Source organism: Lottia gigantea (assembly GCF_000327385.1).
Source record: "Lottia gigantea unplaced genomic scaffold LOTGIsca_5, whole genome shotgun sequence".
In the NCBI taxonomy this organism is placed as follows: domain Eukaryota; kingdom Metazoa; phylum Mollusca; class Gastropoda; family Lottiidae; genus Lottia; species Lottia gigantea.
The window spans coordinates 5,467,418-5,483,245 of record NW_008709715.1 but is presented as its reverse complement, the minus strand read 5'-3'; the positions used below and the strand labels follow the sequence as shown (position 1 = coordinate 5,483,245).

General features: G+C 31.8%; 1 protein-coding gene across 1 annotated transcript; it reads left to right on the top strand.

Annotated features, from left to right (window-relative positions):
* Positions 1 to 540: 540 nt before the first annotated feature.
* LOTGIDRAFT_229217 (hypothetical protein) lies at positions 541 to 5,151 on the top strand. The gene is made up of 7 exons (XM_009062141.1): positions 541 to 760; positions 1,316 to 1,505; positions 1,785 to 1,925; positions 2,242 to 2,341; positions 2,535 to 2,595; positions 3,277 to 3,299; positions 3,631 to 5,151. Exons 2-7 carry the CDS (start codon positions 1,379 to 1,381, stop codon positions 3,680 to 3,682), a joined length of 504 nt encoding a protein of 167 aa, XP_009060389.1. The 5' UTR covers positions 541 to 760; positions 1,316 to 1,378; the 3' UTR covers positions 3,683 to 5,151.
* Positions 5,152 to 15,828: the final 10,677 nt, after the last annotated feature.

The following is a 15,828-nucleotide window of genomic DNA, read 5'->3' as shown; positions in this document are numbered from 1 at the left end:
CTATTATATCCAGTTTTTAGACCTGAACATAACACGATTTGCAAAACCCCTGAAATCATCGAATGTACTTACATCGCATAGAAAAGAGTTGTCGTGGGAAGTCCAGTCGGATCGTTTGACCTTTACTTCCCATTCTCTGCGTCTCCTTTTATCCTTAGGGAACCTGTGCATCACTATACCTTCTCCAGATTTGACAGAGCATTTCTATGCCACACATCGAGGCATTCTGTTGCCAGACAAGACCAGGAATTAGGCTTAAACAACGTAAAGAATACCCAGGCTCCTACGCCTAAACGTCGCGGGAAGGGTAACAATATGGCGGCCTTCAATCACATGACCGCTCTGCGCCAATCATGGTTCAGCGCGGCGAGATCACAAGTTGGCCAGACTCTCTCTATATACGGCTCTGTAAGATACTATATTCATTATCTGTGTTCTTATTTCTATTTATCGTCTGAATTATCCCCCTTCAATGTGCTCTTTAATCTTGAAAGTAAGAAGAGATATTTATTGTAGCTTCCTCTTTTCCAGTTTTCCAGTATCTGTTTCCTTATGCTTGTAGGCTACCAACTATTTTTCAAGCCCAAGTGTTATACTAGTAAACAAGATGATGATTTTAAGAATTAAATGCCGGTAATACTGTAAACTAAACTGTGTGGTACTTTGTTGTGTTCGTTCATCGCTACAGTGCTGAAGTGAAACTGAAACTGAAGAAAACACCGACAATCCATCATTTGACTTGGCATCATCAATCAAAATCGTAATAATTCTTAATCATAATCAATATAGCATTAGCTAACAAGAGGGGTGGAGATACCGGTTGAGATAAAATGTAGACCAATAAGAGCATATATTCATCAGTAGATATACCTGGTGTCATAAATAACAGAACAGGATCCTTTAATAAACAGATAAATCCAAAAAACTTAGTAATTATCCATAAATATGCAATTAACTATTAAAAAACATGGATTTATGAATTTTCCAATTTTTCGGATTTTACAGGGATTCTGTTGTAACTGTATGACACCAGTTAAGTTCACTGATGAATATATACTCATATTGACCATTCTTGAGAACATAAATTTTAGGTTCATTCTAAGACGTATCACTTTAAGAGATAATTTAAACCTTTAAGAATAAGAAGTATTGCAATCATATTATAAAACTTTCCACACAAATGCTTAGCTTAGAGTAGCCGCACTCAGTACTACCGTCTAAGAAGCGTCACTGCATTTTCTATTTGTATTTCTATTTGTACTTTTATTTCTATCATACCTCATTGGTTCTAATTGACATTTTTTTTGAATTTCAGAAACCTGTGATGTTAACCATAAATGCAACATATTTTGATTTTTAAAAGACATCTGTGATAAAGATGGAGTTAACAACCAGTAAATCAAAGGACAGTAAAAGTCGATCACACCCAAGCACTACTTCTAGTAAAAAACATATGACTCTGGCAACAACCAAGAAGAATGATAGTACATCAGCTATTCACAAAAGTAAGTGATGATTTGATTTTAGCATATTTTATTGCTTGACACAAGTATCATTTTTGAAACATCACAAATTAAATATTTGTAGCTAGAGTTATATAATACCTGAATCCTACCGCTATTATAAATGCACATCACTCTATTTGGTTTTAACCTTATGAATTATAAATTTTATTGTCTGTATTCTATGAATATAGGAATATGCTTCCTGTGTTTTATTTGTTGGTATGTATTCAGTGGTTTATTAGTTTTAGTTTAACCTTTGGTAACCTTTCATGATTACAGAAAAGGATGTAGAAGATCCACTATCAGAAAGACCATGTAAAGAACATTCTTTTCTAACCGATGTCGCTGATGTGAGAGAGATGGAACAAGGTCTTTTACAATTACTTGAAAAATTCCATTCTGGGAAACTGAGAGCATTTGGTAAGTCTTTAGTGCATGTTTGTTTTCTGCAAATTTGAGAGAAAGGGATCCAACATATACTTCTACTATGACCTGATTGGGCTGGCTGTAGCTTTGTCAGATTAAACACTTTGAACTCATCACATTCTATGGCTGGTTAAATTTCTCACTTTTGCAATAATCTCAGCTTTTGGAAAGGGTCCTAATGTTTCACTCCGAAATATGGATGTACAACTAAAAAAGAAATGTAGCAAATTTGATACTATCTGTACAGGTGTTTCAATTCTTTTGAGTATACCCAGAAAATATTGCTATTCTGTTTTATTTATCCAATCAGGTGGTGGATCAGTTTTTGACCAAATGGATCAGATTCGTGAACAACAGGAAAGATTGGCTCGACTTCATTTTGATTTAGATGTACAACAAGATATGCATAGGTTAGTTGTTTATCTGAATAGAAATATTAAAACTGAACCTGTGAACACATTGTGCGAAACCTGGACTATTTTGGGGTATATTCCTACTTAAGTCTGATAAATGCCATTTGGGGCATTGATTAGAAAAAGCATTTCATTGATGATATCCCATTAGAAATCAGGAAGTTTTATTGAATGTTATTAAATATTTTAGGTTAAATTCAGATGAAGCGAGGTCAGCAGCCAATGATAATCTCAATAAATTAATAGGACAGGTTAGTTTGATTTCACCTGTATTCATTAATATTATCATTTTGAACCCAGAGATTCATTTTGGTTCTTTATTCTTTAGTCTTCATATTTTATTTTCATATAAAGAATAGGTGGACTGAATCTTGTATTTAGAAAGCTTGACTGAGTCCATGTACCGTGAGCATTTGTAGATATTGATAAAATCTAGTGGATATTATCTACTGTTGATAAAGATACATATAGATAATATCTACCGAAGGAAAATGGAGGAGTCAAAGTCTTAAATATGAATATAGGACATCATCACATTTTCAGGTTTCAAGCTGGCTAAAAATTGTATGAAATGTGTTGCGCTTTCAGTGGTTATATTTAAGAGCTATAGAAAGTATTGTATAAGTACTAAAGATATATTAATGCATGTGAAACTAGATTTAGATGACTATTGATTTTAGTTAATGTATATTATTTGTCCTTTAAAAGGGTTGTTAAGAGGTTTTCTAAATTTTTTTCAAGGGATTTATGTGATAAAGCGTATTATTATCAAACACTGGAATTTCAGGAACCACCTACATCAGATTCAAAATTGGAATGTTGCAAATTGATGCTATCAGTGTACTGGATACACATACAAAATTGAGAAAATCCTTTACAATTTCTTTATCAATTTGCCTATACATGTATATCATTTATGTTTTTTTATTCAGCTTCAAGGATTGAGTTCATCAATGTATCCTTTTAAAATGTAGCCTAACCTCAAAAACCCGTATAACTAGATAAAATGGAATTTTAAGAATCATTCAAAAGCAAAATATCAATCTTTGCTGTTGCTTTTAGAATTTCTAGCACATATGTATAAATTTGTTTCTAATATATTTTGTGCAAATGTAAAATTCTTCAAAAATGACTTGGCACCATTTTGACAGAAATATAATACAATTTTAATAATAATCAATTTTACCTGCTCTGTTTGATTTTCTTCTTATCCTTGTCCCCCACAGAATACTTCAAATCAGTTTTGTATCTCCAATAGAAAGATTTGCCTTAACTCCATGTTTTAGTCAAACTCTACATACAGGTGATGGTGAAGTTGAAAGGAAAGCTGCCAACTGACTTGAGATCTGATACCAGTCTAGTACTAGAAGATACATTGTTATTTATTGGTTAATGTGCATGTTTAAACCTTTTTACCTGTGATTGAATGTATACTTGCTGTGCAAGGGGTTGATTTTATCTCAAAGATTTTTTAAATATGAAGTTACAACATATCTATAGTCAACCACACTATTAATATTTATTTCAATTTTTATTTGGGTAATTTAATTCTTAATTTACATATATAGGCCTACCAGATGGGAAGGATTTTTATTTCTATTTGGACGGAGGTAAATTAACTTTTAAACAAGGCCTCAAATTCCTTTTTTGTCATCTTCAGAAAATTGTAGGTTTTAGTTCAAAATGATTTGTGTTCAAACTTGTATTGTTCTCTAAGAAATTCAGGTTATTCTGAAAGGAACTGATTAGGTTCAATTTTATCAGCTGAAGATTTGACAAATATAAATCTATAAGTAAAAAAAGATCTAGTCAAATGAAGTCCCAAATATTTTCTCTGTCTCCTATGTTGTTCCCTCCCTTGTTCTACTAAGAGGGGCTGACATGGAAAAAGTGTGTAGTCGTTCGGATGGGACAATAAACCAAGGCCCTGTGTGCTACAGACTGTGCACGTTAAAGATCCCTCAAAATCTGGAAACGAAAAAGAGCTAATGCCGCTGTCTTGGCAAAAATTTCCCTCATTGCACCTTGCATGGCGTTGCCCATCTTCGTTAGCCCACATGGTGCTGAAAAGTAGGATGTAAAATTCATTTCATTTCCCTTACTATATATTAATGTTAACTGTTTAAACCTAAAGTCATATCATTATACACTATGTCTATTTTTACCTCAGTATTTATTGACGCATTATATAGAAATATTTAATCAGAACCTGAAAGATGGGAGTTTCACAACATGTTTCAGGTTCAGTTTTAGTATTTAACAATATTTTCCAGATTCTGTTGTAATATTTCTATATCGCTCTACAATTTCTGTATTGAGCACTATTATGATAATGTGATAAGCTTTTATTATTATGTTAGTAATATTTTTCATTGCTACTGAAAATGTTAATCTTTTCTTTATGATGAAGTCTGTTTTATCATATTTTTTCATATTAAACTAATTGTTTTCATATTTTACATTGTTACGTTTAGTATCAGTTACAACTTTTGTGTTGTACATGTCTTATTTATTTAATGGAAACATTTTCATGAAAGAAATCTTATTTTAATCAGTTATTCTCTTTGCAGTGTCAGTTATTAGTATAATTATAAGGACACCTCAATAGGGTACTATAATGTATGAAAGAGAGACCTGTCATTGTTGATATGTGTGGTTACAATACATACCATCAAAGGATTGATTTCCATGTTATGTTTCTGATAATATACATTATTTAATGCATGACATTCCCATTTCATTATAGAGTTTTATTTGTTGTTTACTGCTTGAGTGTATATTGTAATATTAAAAATTGTTTATCAAATTTTTTGTGTTACATTTCACCAAGTTATTATGAATATTAGTATATGCTGTATGGATCACTGATCTCCCTTTCCACTGATAATCTATTGCATGATGGTAATCCTTTGAACTATGCCAAACTCATTAGGTTGAGTTCACATAGAAGTATACTATTCAGGTATACAGTTCATGTTTTGAAGGGCACATGGATACTTTAAATTGAAAGGTAATTTCATAATACCGGGTTACTATTAGAAAACGCTGTGTACCTGCATAGTAGAGTATTGTATGAAATAGTTGGAAACATGCAAGTTCCATTTTCAAGCAGCGTATGCTGTTCTGTTCGGCTTTGGCAGCTGCAATTTATTGCATAGAATTGGGTAAATTAGAAAAAGGACTTTTATTTTTACCCATTTTGTTGTATTACAAAGCACATGCCTTCATATTTACATGTAGCCAACAATGGATGATTACAAGTACACAGTTATCGAAGAACGACAGATGCCCCTGCTGTGTGATTTTGTTGACCATGTGCCTCCTTCAACCTCAGCTGGTAGAAGAGCCAAATCTTCGTTTGAATGGTGTCCAGAGTACCTAGTAGGGTTCATGTGTTACCCTAAGTGACTCACCGTGCATGTATAATTTACAGCAAATACCTACACATCTATGTGAAAAATTATGCTGGAATTACTACATGCATATATAGTTACTATCAGTTTCTGAATTCTGGTATTAGAGGGTAGTAGTAAAGAGAAACAAGATATTTTAATAATAATAATAAAATGGATATTCCAAACGATTGTTCAAATATTGGATGTAAATAAAATATTACATTTCATACATTATATAAATATGTACAAAAATTAACACCTCTCTTGGTCATCATTTAGCTTGAAACATTGCATGGCTGATTAATATAGAGAGGTTCCACTGTACAAACAACCATAGATTCTTAATAAACAATGAAACAAATAATTCTATATTTTTGTTGTAAAGAAATAGTAAATTTCATAAAGAACTTTATACATAATATACCTGTTAAAAGAGTTATGATAAGAAATTCTAGCATTTATCACAGTTATCATCAGCATTTAAAGACATAGCCTACTTTATATTATGATATATCTGCTATTAGGCACTTGGTATATCACATACAATATTGTAATACCTTGCTCAATGATTTTATTTCATAATAGTATTCAGTAATTTGTTGTGTTCACAATATGACAATTACTTTTGATATTCGATAATATTGCTTATATTAAATAATAATTAAGATTCTTGAACTTGGTATAAAGCAGATTTGAAAGTATTGAAGATGCTTTATGAACACAGAAAGAAAATAATCGGATTAACGTGTCTGCAATACATTTAGTTCCATGCTTTCATTGGCTCGATGCAATGGATTACACAGCTCAGAAACTTTGAATAATAAGCAAGAAGTAAATTATTTCAATTTAAGTTTCATATGACAGTTATAGTAATCTGACATATTCTCCAACTTCAAAAATAACAGAAGATATATCAATAACATAGAAACAATGAGAAAGATATACAATTATACACTAACAATAATAATCGTGTGTAGAAAAACACATGTTATTTACCCATACTAACAATTAATATCTATAATCTACACACATCTGAAAGCAATTGTTTTGTTCAAACACATCCCAGTTTAGTAGAAATTAAGCTAACTATCTTGTGTTATCAAGAAATTGTGGCACTCTGCCATAATAAAGTGAACTGTTTTTAGAATTACCTCTGGATGTGTGAAGATAATCTACAACGGACTTGTACACTCTAAAGCCTTATATTCAAAATATATGTTGACATCTGTATGAGTCAATTCAGCTGAAATTTATCATAATATAGGCCTGGACAATTGAGTTATACAGTTTTGGTATGGCAAGAATCAAATATATCTTCTGACTCTACAAATACTAATAGCAGCAGTAATCCAGTTAATACTAAAAGTCCAAATCTTACTGAATAAATGCATACAAAGATTTTTCAAGTTACTGGAAAGTAAGCCACAAGATATAAAACATCAAATTATCAACAAGTCTAAATAACTTTCTGTTTTTATGAAGTTAATGCACCAAATTTAAATTCTAGCATATCACAAGCTAAGACGTTAAATCACTAAAAAACTTTGATTTCTTTCCTTGCTGACTGGCTAATTTGGCAGGTTTTGTAGTCAGAGTTATGGGACTTGGTGATCGAGATCTGAAATTGGGCGATTTCTTAGAAATGCTGGCAGTTGATTCAGTTTCTTCTGCTGGTTTTGACAAATCCTGAAAATATATTTTTGAACATATTTAAAAGTAAGAGATCAAATTTCAAATATGGTTTCATTCATTTCTTTTCACAGAGTATTAAAAAATGAATTGTTTGATTTTGGGTGAAAGGCAATGTCATGCAGCATCCAATGTGAAATATTTTGCCAAGTTCTGTATTTTTTTTCTATTTCTAGTGTCTCAGTCTTTGTTAATAAAGAGTCCTTATGACAGAATCATACCCAGATACACAAAGCTAACACATACCTCTCCACTAGCACTTTTCTCTTGATGTTTTGGTGGTAGAAGACTATGAAATGAAGAATGACGTTTGACGTTGGATGATGATGTTGTAGTAGTTGGTATTGCTGCTGTTGATGTTGGTTGTTTTTTAGCACTACTTCCATCCATTATTATAGGACTATGTGCTGGCCTGTCATTAAATGTTTTAGTGAATGATAATATTCCACTCTGATCTGAAGGAGTTCTAAAAATAAGCAATATCAGAAGTTTGAATTTTATTAAATTCTGTCAATTATGGAAGATAAAGACTGTGATACTGGACAAAACAATACTTTGTAATACTAACTTATTGTTATAAAGTTCATAAATTACAACACTTGAAAAAAAAATTATAATCATAATTACAGCTATAACTTTCCAATTTTTTTTTTAAATAATACTGTATTAGCAAAAGGTGAAATCTTGAGCTAAAAAACTTATGAGAAGATGTACAAAAGAGCGATGTACCTCAGTCAAGATGATATCATTTAATTTACATCAAACTTAAGATAAAGAGAAAGAAGAGAAAGGAGAAGGGCAATGTAAATTAGGGATCAATACCTGCGATGTGTTCTGTGTGGTTTAGATGGTCTACTATCATCAGAATGACTACCAGAACCACTATCACTAGGAGCAGGTGCCCTTTTAGTAGTAGCTTGAGTTGTCTTTCCTGTATCGCTATCACTATCACTAATTCTTCTGACACGACCAGTCACTTCATTACTGTCACTCTCCTCTTCACCTTTACCTTTATTACGTAGTTTATCATGAGAATTCGAAAATAGTTGTAATTTCTGTAGCACTTTAGCAGCAGTAGAAAGAACAGAGTTTTTAGATGCTGAGGAGTTGTTAAGATCTTCAGATCCCGATGAAGTAGTTCGAGTCCTTCGGTGTCCAGTATTAGACAAATCTTCTTTACTTCCTCCAGGACTGGCAGATCTTGTACTTTTGCCTTTCGGTGAAGGAGGCAGTTTTCTATGAGGGACTGGCTCACGAGGTGGATCCTGTGACATGGATTTGGAGATGGTTAAGAATCCTTTTTCTAAAGCATCAGCTACTGGAACACGCTTACGTTCTAGGGTAGAATTACCATCACCTGTATCTAACATTGGACTGTTGGGGCGACTTCCTGAAGAATGTCTCTTTCGCCCATCAATTACTGGTACACCTGTAGGCAACTGTGGACCCTCGCCTTGATGATGTTCAATATCACTTAATGGATTTTTCAAATCTTTACTTCTCTTTCGTCTGTGTGTTTTGATAGTTTCTGAATCTTTATGGACTTTTTCTGTGGGAGATAAATCTGAAGATGGTGTACGACGTAAGTTTGTAGAATCTGAATTGTTAGATGATTTCTCTATCTTACTTCCACTATCATGATCACGAGAATGAGATTTACCCAAACTTTGTAAATACGAGTCTCTTTTCTCTATAGTAAATGTTTCAGACATTGCTGTACCAGTTAAAGTACCAGTATTAGAACTATCATAACTAATTTCAGGGAAATATTTAGATCTTGCACTCTCTAAACTACCGCCCTTCTGATCCAAAGAAGAATCCTGAGGATTAGATGTTAATGATGAATCTGTCTTATTGCTTGTTGTAGAGATATTAGCAGAATGTTCACTACCAGTAGAAAGACGTTTCTCAGTGTCTGTGTTATCAGGAGTAAATTCTCGGCTAGAAGTTCGCCTATGGGTGTGTAATTTAGGTTGAGTAAATACTGATAAAGCAGCTTCAGTTATACTCTGTATAGTTCTCTCAGGAGGTGTTGGTGGTTTAGTGTCAGTAGAGGTATAGGATGTATTTTGAGATCTGGGAGATCTTGGTGAACGTTCTTTCCTTGTTCTTCTCTTACTATGTTTCCTCATCACTGGTTCATTTAATGCAGGTGTTTCTTTCTCGCTTTCAGGAGAATCTGACTCTACGTAAGGTACAGGAGATGTGGATTGAATAGCTAGTTTAGCCATAATGATGTTAGATTCATAAGATTCACCCAAACCAGACAAGGCCTTGACATAAAACCTGTAAGTAGAGAAAATAGTATTACAAGGAAAATACTTAGACTGATCATAAAATCTTTTGTGAATCAGCACCCAAATATAAAAAATCCCCTTGTAATCTTGATATCAGAGACATATTATTGGCAAGTAGTCATTGTAGAGATATATTGCAATGTACATTTCATTCCAGGTAGACAAGCTCTTTAAGTTGGAAATCTGAATAATCTTTCTTTCAACATTTGATTTCTCAGTTCATATTGGTTACATATGATATACAGAACCACTGTTAAGGTTGTTTTTAGTGTAATTAAAAGGCACTCAGTTTTGAGACAAAAAAAGTTAATGGTAAAACATATTAACATTATCAAAATAAAAAAAAGATTATAGCGTTTTTGCAATAAAGTATGTCAAGAAAACTACTTACTTGTAAAGTTGATTTGGATTGAGACCACTAATTAATGCCTTAGTTTTAGTATGACTAACCATTGCTAATATCTGTTCATTAACATAAATTCTATAACCTGTTAAACATAATAATATACTTCATTAATACCTTGATATTACACCAATATTATTAACTTCCTTCCAGTTAACATTATAATATGTTTATTTACATCATAATTTTAATACCATAATATCTTTATCAACATCTTTATCTTTTATTAAATATTTTCAGGTAGAAATTGTCCATTATCAATCTTTTTTTGTAATAACAACTTGTTCTTCCAAATTGAAATCTAGGGATTTTAAATTAAAAAGGTTATAGTTTGAATGATTCAAAATTCACCTAAGATATTTTTATTTGGTTCAGGTCTACCGTTGATATCTAACAACTTGGACTTGGACCAGGCTAATATCAATGATTTATCATCTTTATGTACTAATTTTAAATGTTTAGGAGGTGTTGGAATACCGAATTCTGGTACTCGTGAAAAATACTGTTCTTCTTCTTCTGAAGGGTAAGGTGACAGAGAATGAGGGATACTGGCTGTAAAAAGGAAATCAAACTATAGTTAGGATTGAATACATAAGACTCAGTAGTAGTCAATTTCAAGCACAGAGCTACAGAATTTAAAATCCAAAACACCAAGCTTTTTTTTCAAATGATTATTTCATTTTAGATGTGAATTACTAGTGGTCTGCATCTTTTTTAAGTACCATATATTTTGGACTTTATTTTATAAATAGCTTGTCTTATTGTCTTTTCATGAATGAATCATCTTAAAATGAAAAGTGCCTAAGAAAGCAAATATTAAACTATTTGAAAGGGGAAGGTGATTGTGTTATAAGATAAGATACTTACTCCATTTTTCAGCAGTAAGAGATAAATCCATTGAGTTATTATCATCACCATCTATATTAGTTGTTACTATTAAACAACTAGTTTCATCTGCAATCAACAATTACAATCTATATTTAGTAAAGTAATAGTAATAGTAAAACTTGAATACATCATATACAGCCCCATCCTCATTTAAACAGATTCACTTAATCCAAACAAAATGTTTGATACGAGAACGGTTGCCCATATTTTCATTTTAAACATCCACAAGTTTTTTGCGTGTTTTCATATTTACAAAACAAACCTTGATTGACCTGTTTGAAAATCATTGACTTTTAGATATTGAAAACTGACCTATTTCTTCAAACTCTGGTAAACCTATACTTCCTGAATTCTGCATACTTAAACTTTCTACTGTAAGTTGGAGCTGAGACACCTGTAATAAAAACAACATTTTCTATATTAACAAAGGTTACAATGTCACAGTAAATATTTTTCAACCTAAGCATATGATTTGGTCCAAGACAATAACAATTTATATAGTATTTTTGCTATGATCACGCAATTCCTCTTTGCCGTTTTCATGTTTAGAATGGATAGGAGGAGCTCAGGCCCTGAGCCTCAGGGGTATTAAATGTGTACATATACATCTGTCTGCATCCAAGGCCTGAAAGGCTGTTATCTTTTTATTACCATTTTCATTAAACTGTCTGTAGACATAATTATGTAAGCTGTCAATTGCTTTAACTCAGAAAAGCTGTGCAAATTATACCATCTGAACCTACCTGTGATTGTAAACTTGCACAAGTCTGTTCTAAATGTTGTTGTTTTTCAGTTTCTTGTTGATTTATTAGTGTAGTTGATATGGTACTATGTTTATTAGTATCTGTAGTACCAGTATATAACAATGTTGAATTGTTACTATCATTGGTCCCTGTTAGATTATCACTACCATCTTTATTCAATATCCCATTCTTCCATTGATGTAAAGATTGAACCTTTATTGAAAAAGAATGAATGAATTGGAGATATTTCTTATTTGAAAAAGGGGCAAAATTTCACATGCAAGAGATGAATCTTAAAATGATATAGTTTACTTATATTATTCCATTCAGATTTATCAAAATATTGCAAATAGCAACATACCTCTTGCCACAGTTTTCTGATGGCCTCCATTTGTAATGCTCTTAATTTCTTCTCTTCTTCATGAAGCTTTCTTTGTCTATAAATAAAAGACATTGACAATTATAATCAAGTATTTGACACATCCGCTTACTTAAGCTTACTTATGGGAGAAACAAAACTTTTTCTACATTGAATGGTAGTAAAGATAGGGTGCAAAATAATAAACATAAACATTTGTATGTTTTTATATTTTATTTTCAGTTAGAGAGTAAGTATTTATAGGTAATTTCAGAACTTACTTATCTAATTCTGATTGTAATAATACAATATGTTCTTCAGCATGTCTAGCTCTTATTTCTTTACGGACAGAAACAGCCTCTGCATTATACTGTCTGGTATAATGACCTTTCCAAAATGCCTGGATAGATGTTGCTGCCTTATTTTCTGCAAATACAATGTGCTCATTTATGGCATATAAACAACAATATTGATGCATATAGGAAAGATTGCTAAAATCAAACTAAGACTTAAGAGGGAAGGAATAACTAACTCAAAAATATCCTTTCTTAGGTACCTGTACCTTGAATTTGTTACCACAACCAAGGAAAGATGTAGAACAGAACTACATTGGATCCACGCGCTCAAAACCATGGATCCCTTAGGTACCAATGAATCATTTAGCTTTCCTACTGTTACTGACCAACTTTATTTTAAAATCAAACTAAGCTGGTCAGGTCCACATTTTGTTACTTTCATACTATTGTAAAATAATTCTGTGTGGTTGTTCTAAATTGTTACCAGTTGTGTGTAAGGCTTTAATAACATTAAACTGTAAGAAAGGGACAAATTGTATAACCTGGAAAAAAATATTAGGCACATATATTCTTTGAAAGTTACAGCGATTTACAAGTGATTTTAACTTACCTTCTAAAGATGCTGTTCTAGATAATATAGCTTCACTTGATGGTCTGGAGATAAAACCAGAATCTTTTGTACTTGATAATGTACTGTCTTTCTTATTGTCCTTGTATTTCTTTTTATATTGTGTACTATGTGTACTGGATGATGTACTATTTAAGGTATTCAGATATTTCTCAGCGTTATATTGGGGTTTATGAATTGAACTATTATTTCTTACACTACTCTGTCTCTTATTGTCTTTATTCTTGTTCAAGTCATTATTTTGTTTAGTTAACACTTGAGCTTTCCGACTGCCAGCAATGTCTTTTATCAAACTTAACCCTCCAGAAGGAATGGGATCCTTTTCCACATTTTCCTGATCACTGATATTAGGGTCAGTGCTTGTATCGTAATCTTGACTCATAGCTGTAGGTGGTGTCTGTTTCTTCACTCCAACAGCAGGTTCTGAGCCCGATTTCTGAGGTGGGGAAAAATCAAAGTTTTTACTTCCCTTGGTTAGGTTTTGATTTAAAGGTCTAATAGGACGTCGGTCATAAGCTTCATATCTTGATTCTGGTTTGTGTCTCGTCTGTCCAGTTTGTGGTCGTTCTTGAAGTGAAAATGCTGGAACATTTGAGTTTAAATTGGACTGATCTGAAGCTGGAGCAGTCATAGGACGTTTTGGTGTGATAGGAGTTCTAGCTCCATCAAATGTTAAATATACTGATTCAGAATCTAATAAACTTATATTACTCTTCACTTCACAATCTGAAAAATGACAAAATTCAATTATATTAGTCCATTTTATTCATGGACATCATGGACATCTATAACTTAAGAATAAACTAAGTGCAATGTGTATCAGATCTTCAAACAATATCAAAGCAAACATTTTCTCAAAACTTCAGACCTACCTTCCACTGATAAGTCATTTAAAACAATATTTTGTTGACGTTCAGATGACTTGGGTAATGGTACGTGAAATTTTTTGCCATTTTGACCTGGAAATAAAGATAGAAGTGATTTAGTTAAAGTCAGGGCCAGTGCCTTCAACATGTGTTCCAGTGGTGTAAATTATGTATATGGCATTATGTCTTTTGTTTGCTCGACAATCAGACTTCAGGTTCTAGCAGTGAAACAACAACATAAATATAATGTGTACGAAATATGAAAAATAAAAATACTTTCATGATAAAAAAAACATGTGATATAGATTACTTTAAATCTTACAAAGAGAATTATACTGATCTATATTAAGAAATAGCTTGAATATCCCTTTTTTCTTTGTGTTAAATGTACTTAAAGACACGTTAGGTAGTGATATATATAAGGTGAAAATAGAACAGGTAGTCATATATAACATCAGAATAGAACAACGCAGTATAAATCAGGGCAATAATCATTAAAACTAGGTTGGTATAATCATTGTACTAATCAATATAATAGACAGTGGTAGAGATCAATACAACTTGATTGATTAGTTATTGATTTCATTTTACAATCAGTTTTTTTAACTACAATTATATCTTTATTATATCTTTTATACTTCTACTAGAAACACATGAGGGCAATATAACCTTACTTATTTCTAGTTATATCTGATAACTAATGTTTCCATAATCAGAATTATACAATAAGTGCAGTTCATAAAATCAGCATTGTTCTTGGCATTTCCTTTATTTGCTCAGAGCTAGTGCATTTGAAATATAGAATATCTTATCTCTCTTTCAAGATATGACAGCAAAATAATAACAATTATTTGTAAAACAAGTTCCATAGCTTTGACCACATACTTTTAAATTGGATTATTACAATTTCTTTTAATGATCTCATCTACACTTAAGTAAGACATACAACACAAGGCAATATATAACACTTTTGCTTGTGTCTTATTAATGCCCAGTAAAGTTCATTTGTAAAATAAGGGTGTGATTGAACATATAGAAAACTTTGTATAAATCCATATAAACTGGCACCAATTATCAACAGATCATCATGTTTCAAATGCTAAAAGCATAAATTCTAAAGCAATCAATAGAATACATGATATCTACGCTTTAATCAAGGATATTCACTTTCCCTAAAGGCTTGTTAATCACTGTACATCCATGATAAAACATATAATCAACCCTCAAAAGTAACTAATGTGATATATGAAATTGATGCATCATGTACTTTACTTTCCCTAAAGACTTGTTAATTACTGCACATTCACCATAAAAAATTTCATAAAAACTCAAAAAGCAACTATAATGTGATATAATATGATATTGAAGCTATTAGATACCAACTGTTAATGGTTTTGAACAAAACAAATACTTTCCGAACAATCAAATGTTCTATATCAATAAAGTCAAAGTTATTAACAAAATATCATATCCATTAATATGTTTTTCCTATCATAGACATCAAAGAATCAGACACAAGATTAAATTACATATCATCTAGCTGGTAATAGGATTCAGACACAATTATCCAGACATAATAATGACAGTTAAAATATTATTGATTTATCAATCTTTTGTTGTGTAATATTCAAAACTGTATAGAAATTAGAGTTAACATCAGAAAAAGAATGTGTGTATCTGTGGATGTTTGCTTTTCTCATAAATTTGAATGTGAATCAATGCGAACATAGACGAACAATTCATGACAAATACAAACAAATCAATTTAAAGGGACAGTAAATAGTCTTCAGAAATACCAGAACTACCAAAAGCACAAAATTCCTACAAAAAAATATCTCGAACTAGGTATGTCTTTTATAATTGCGAAGGTGAATAATTTTGGACACACATTGGTTTGAAGACTCTAATTTCAATGGTGAGC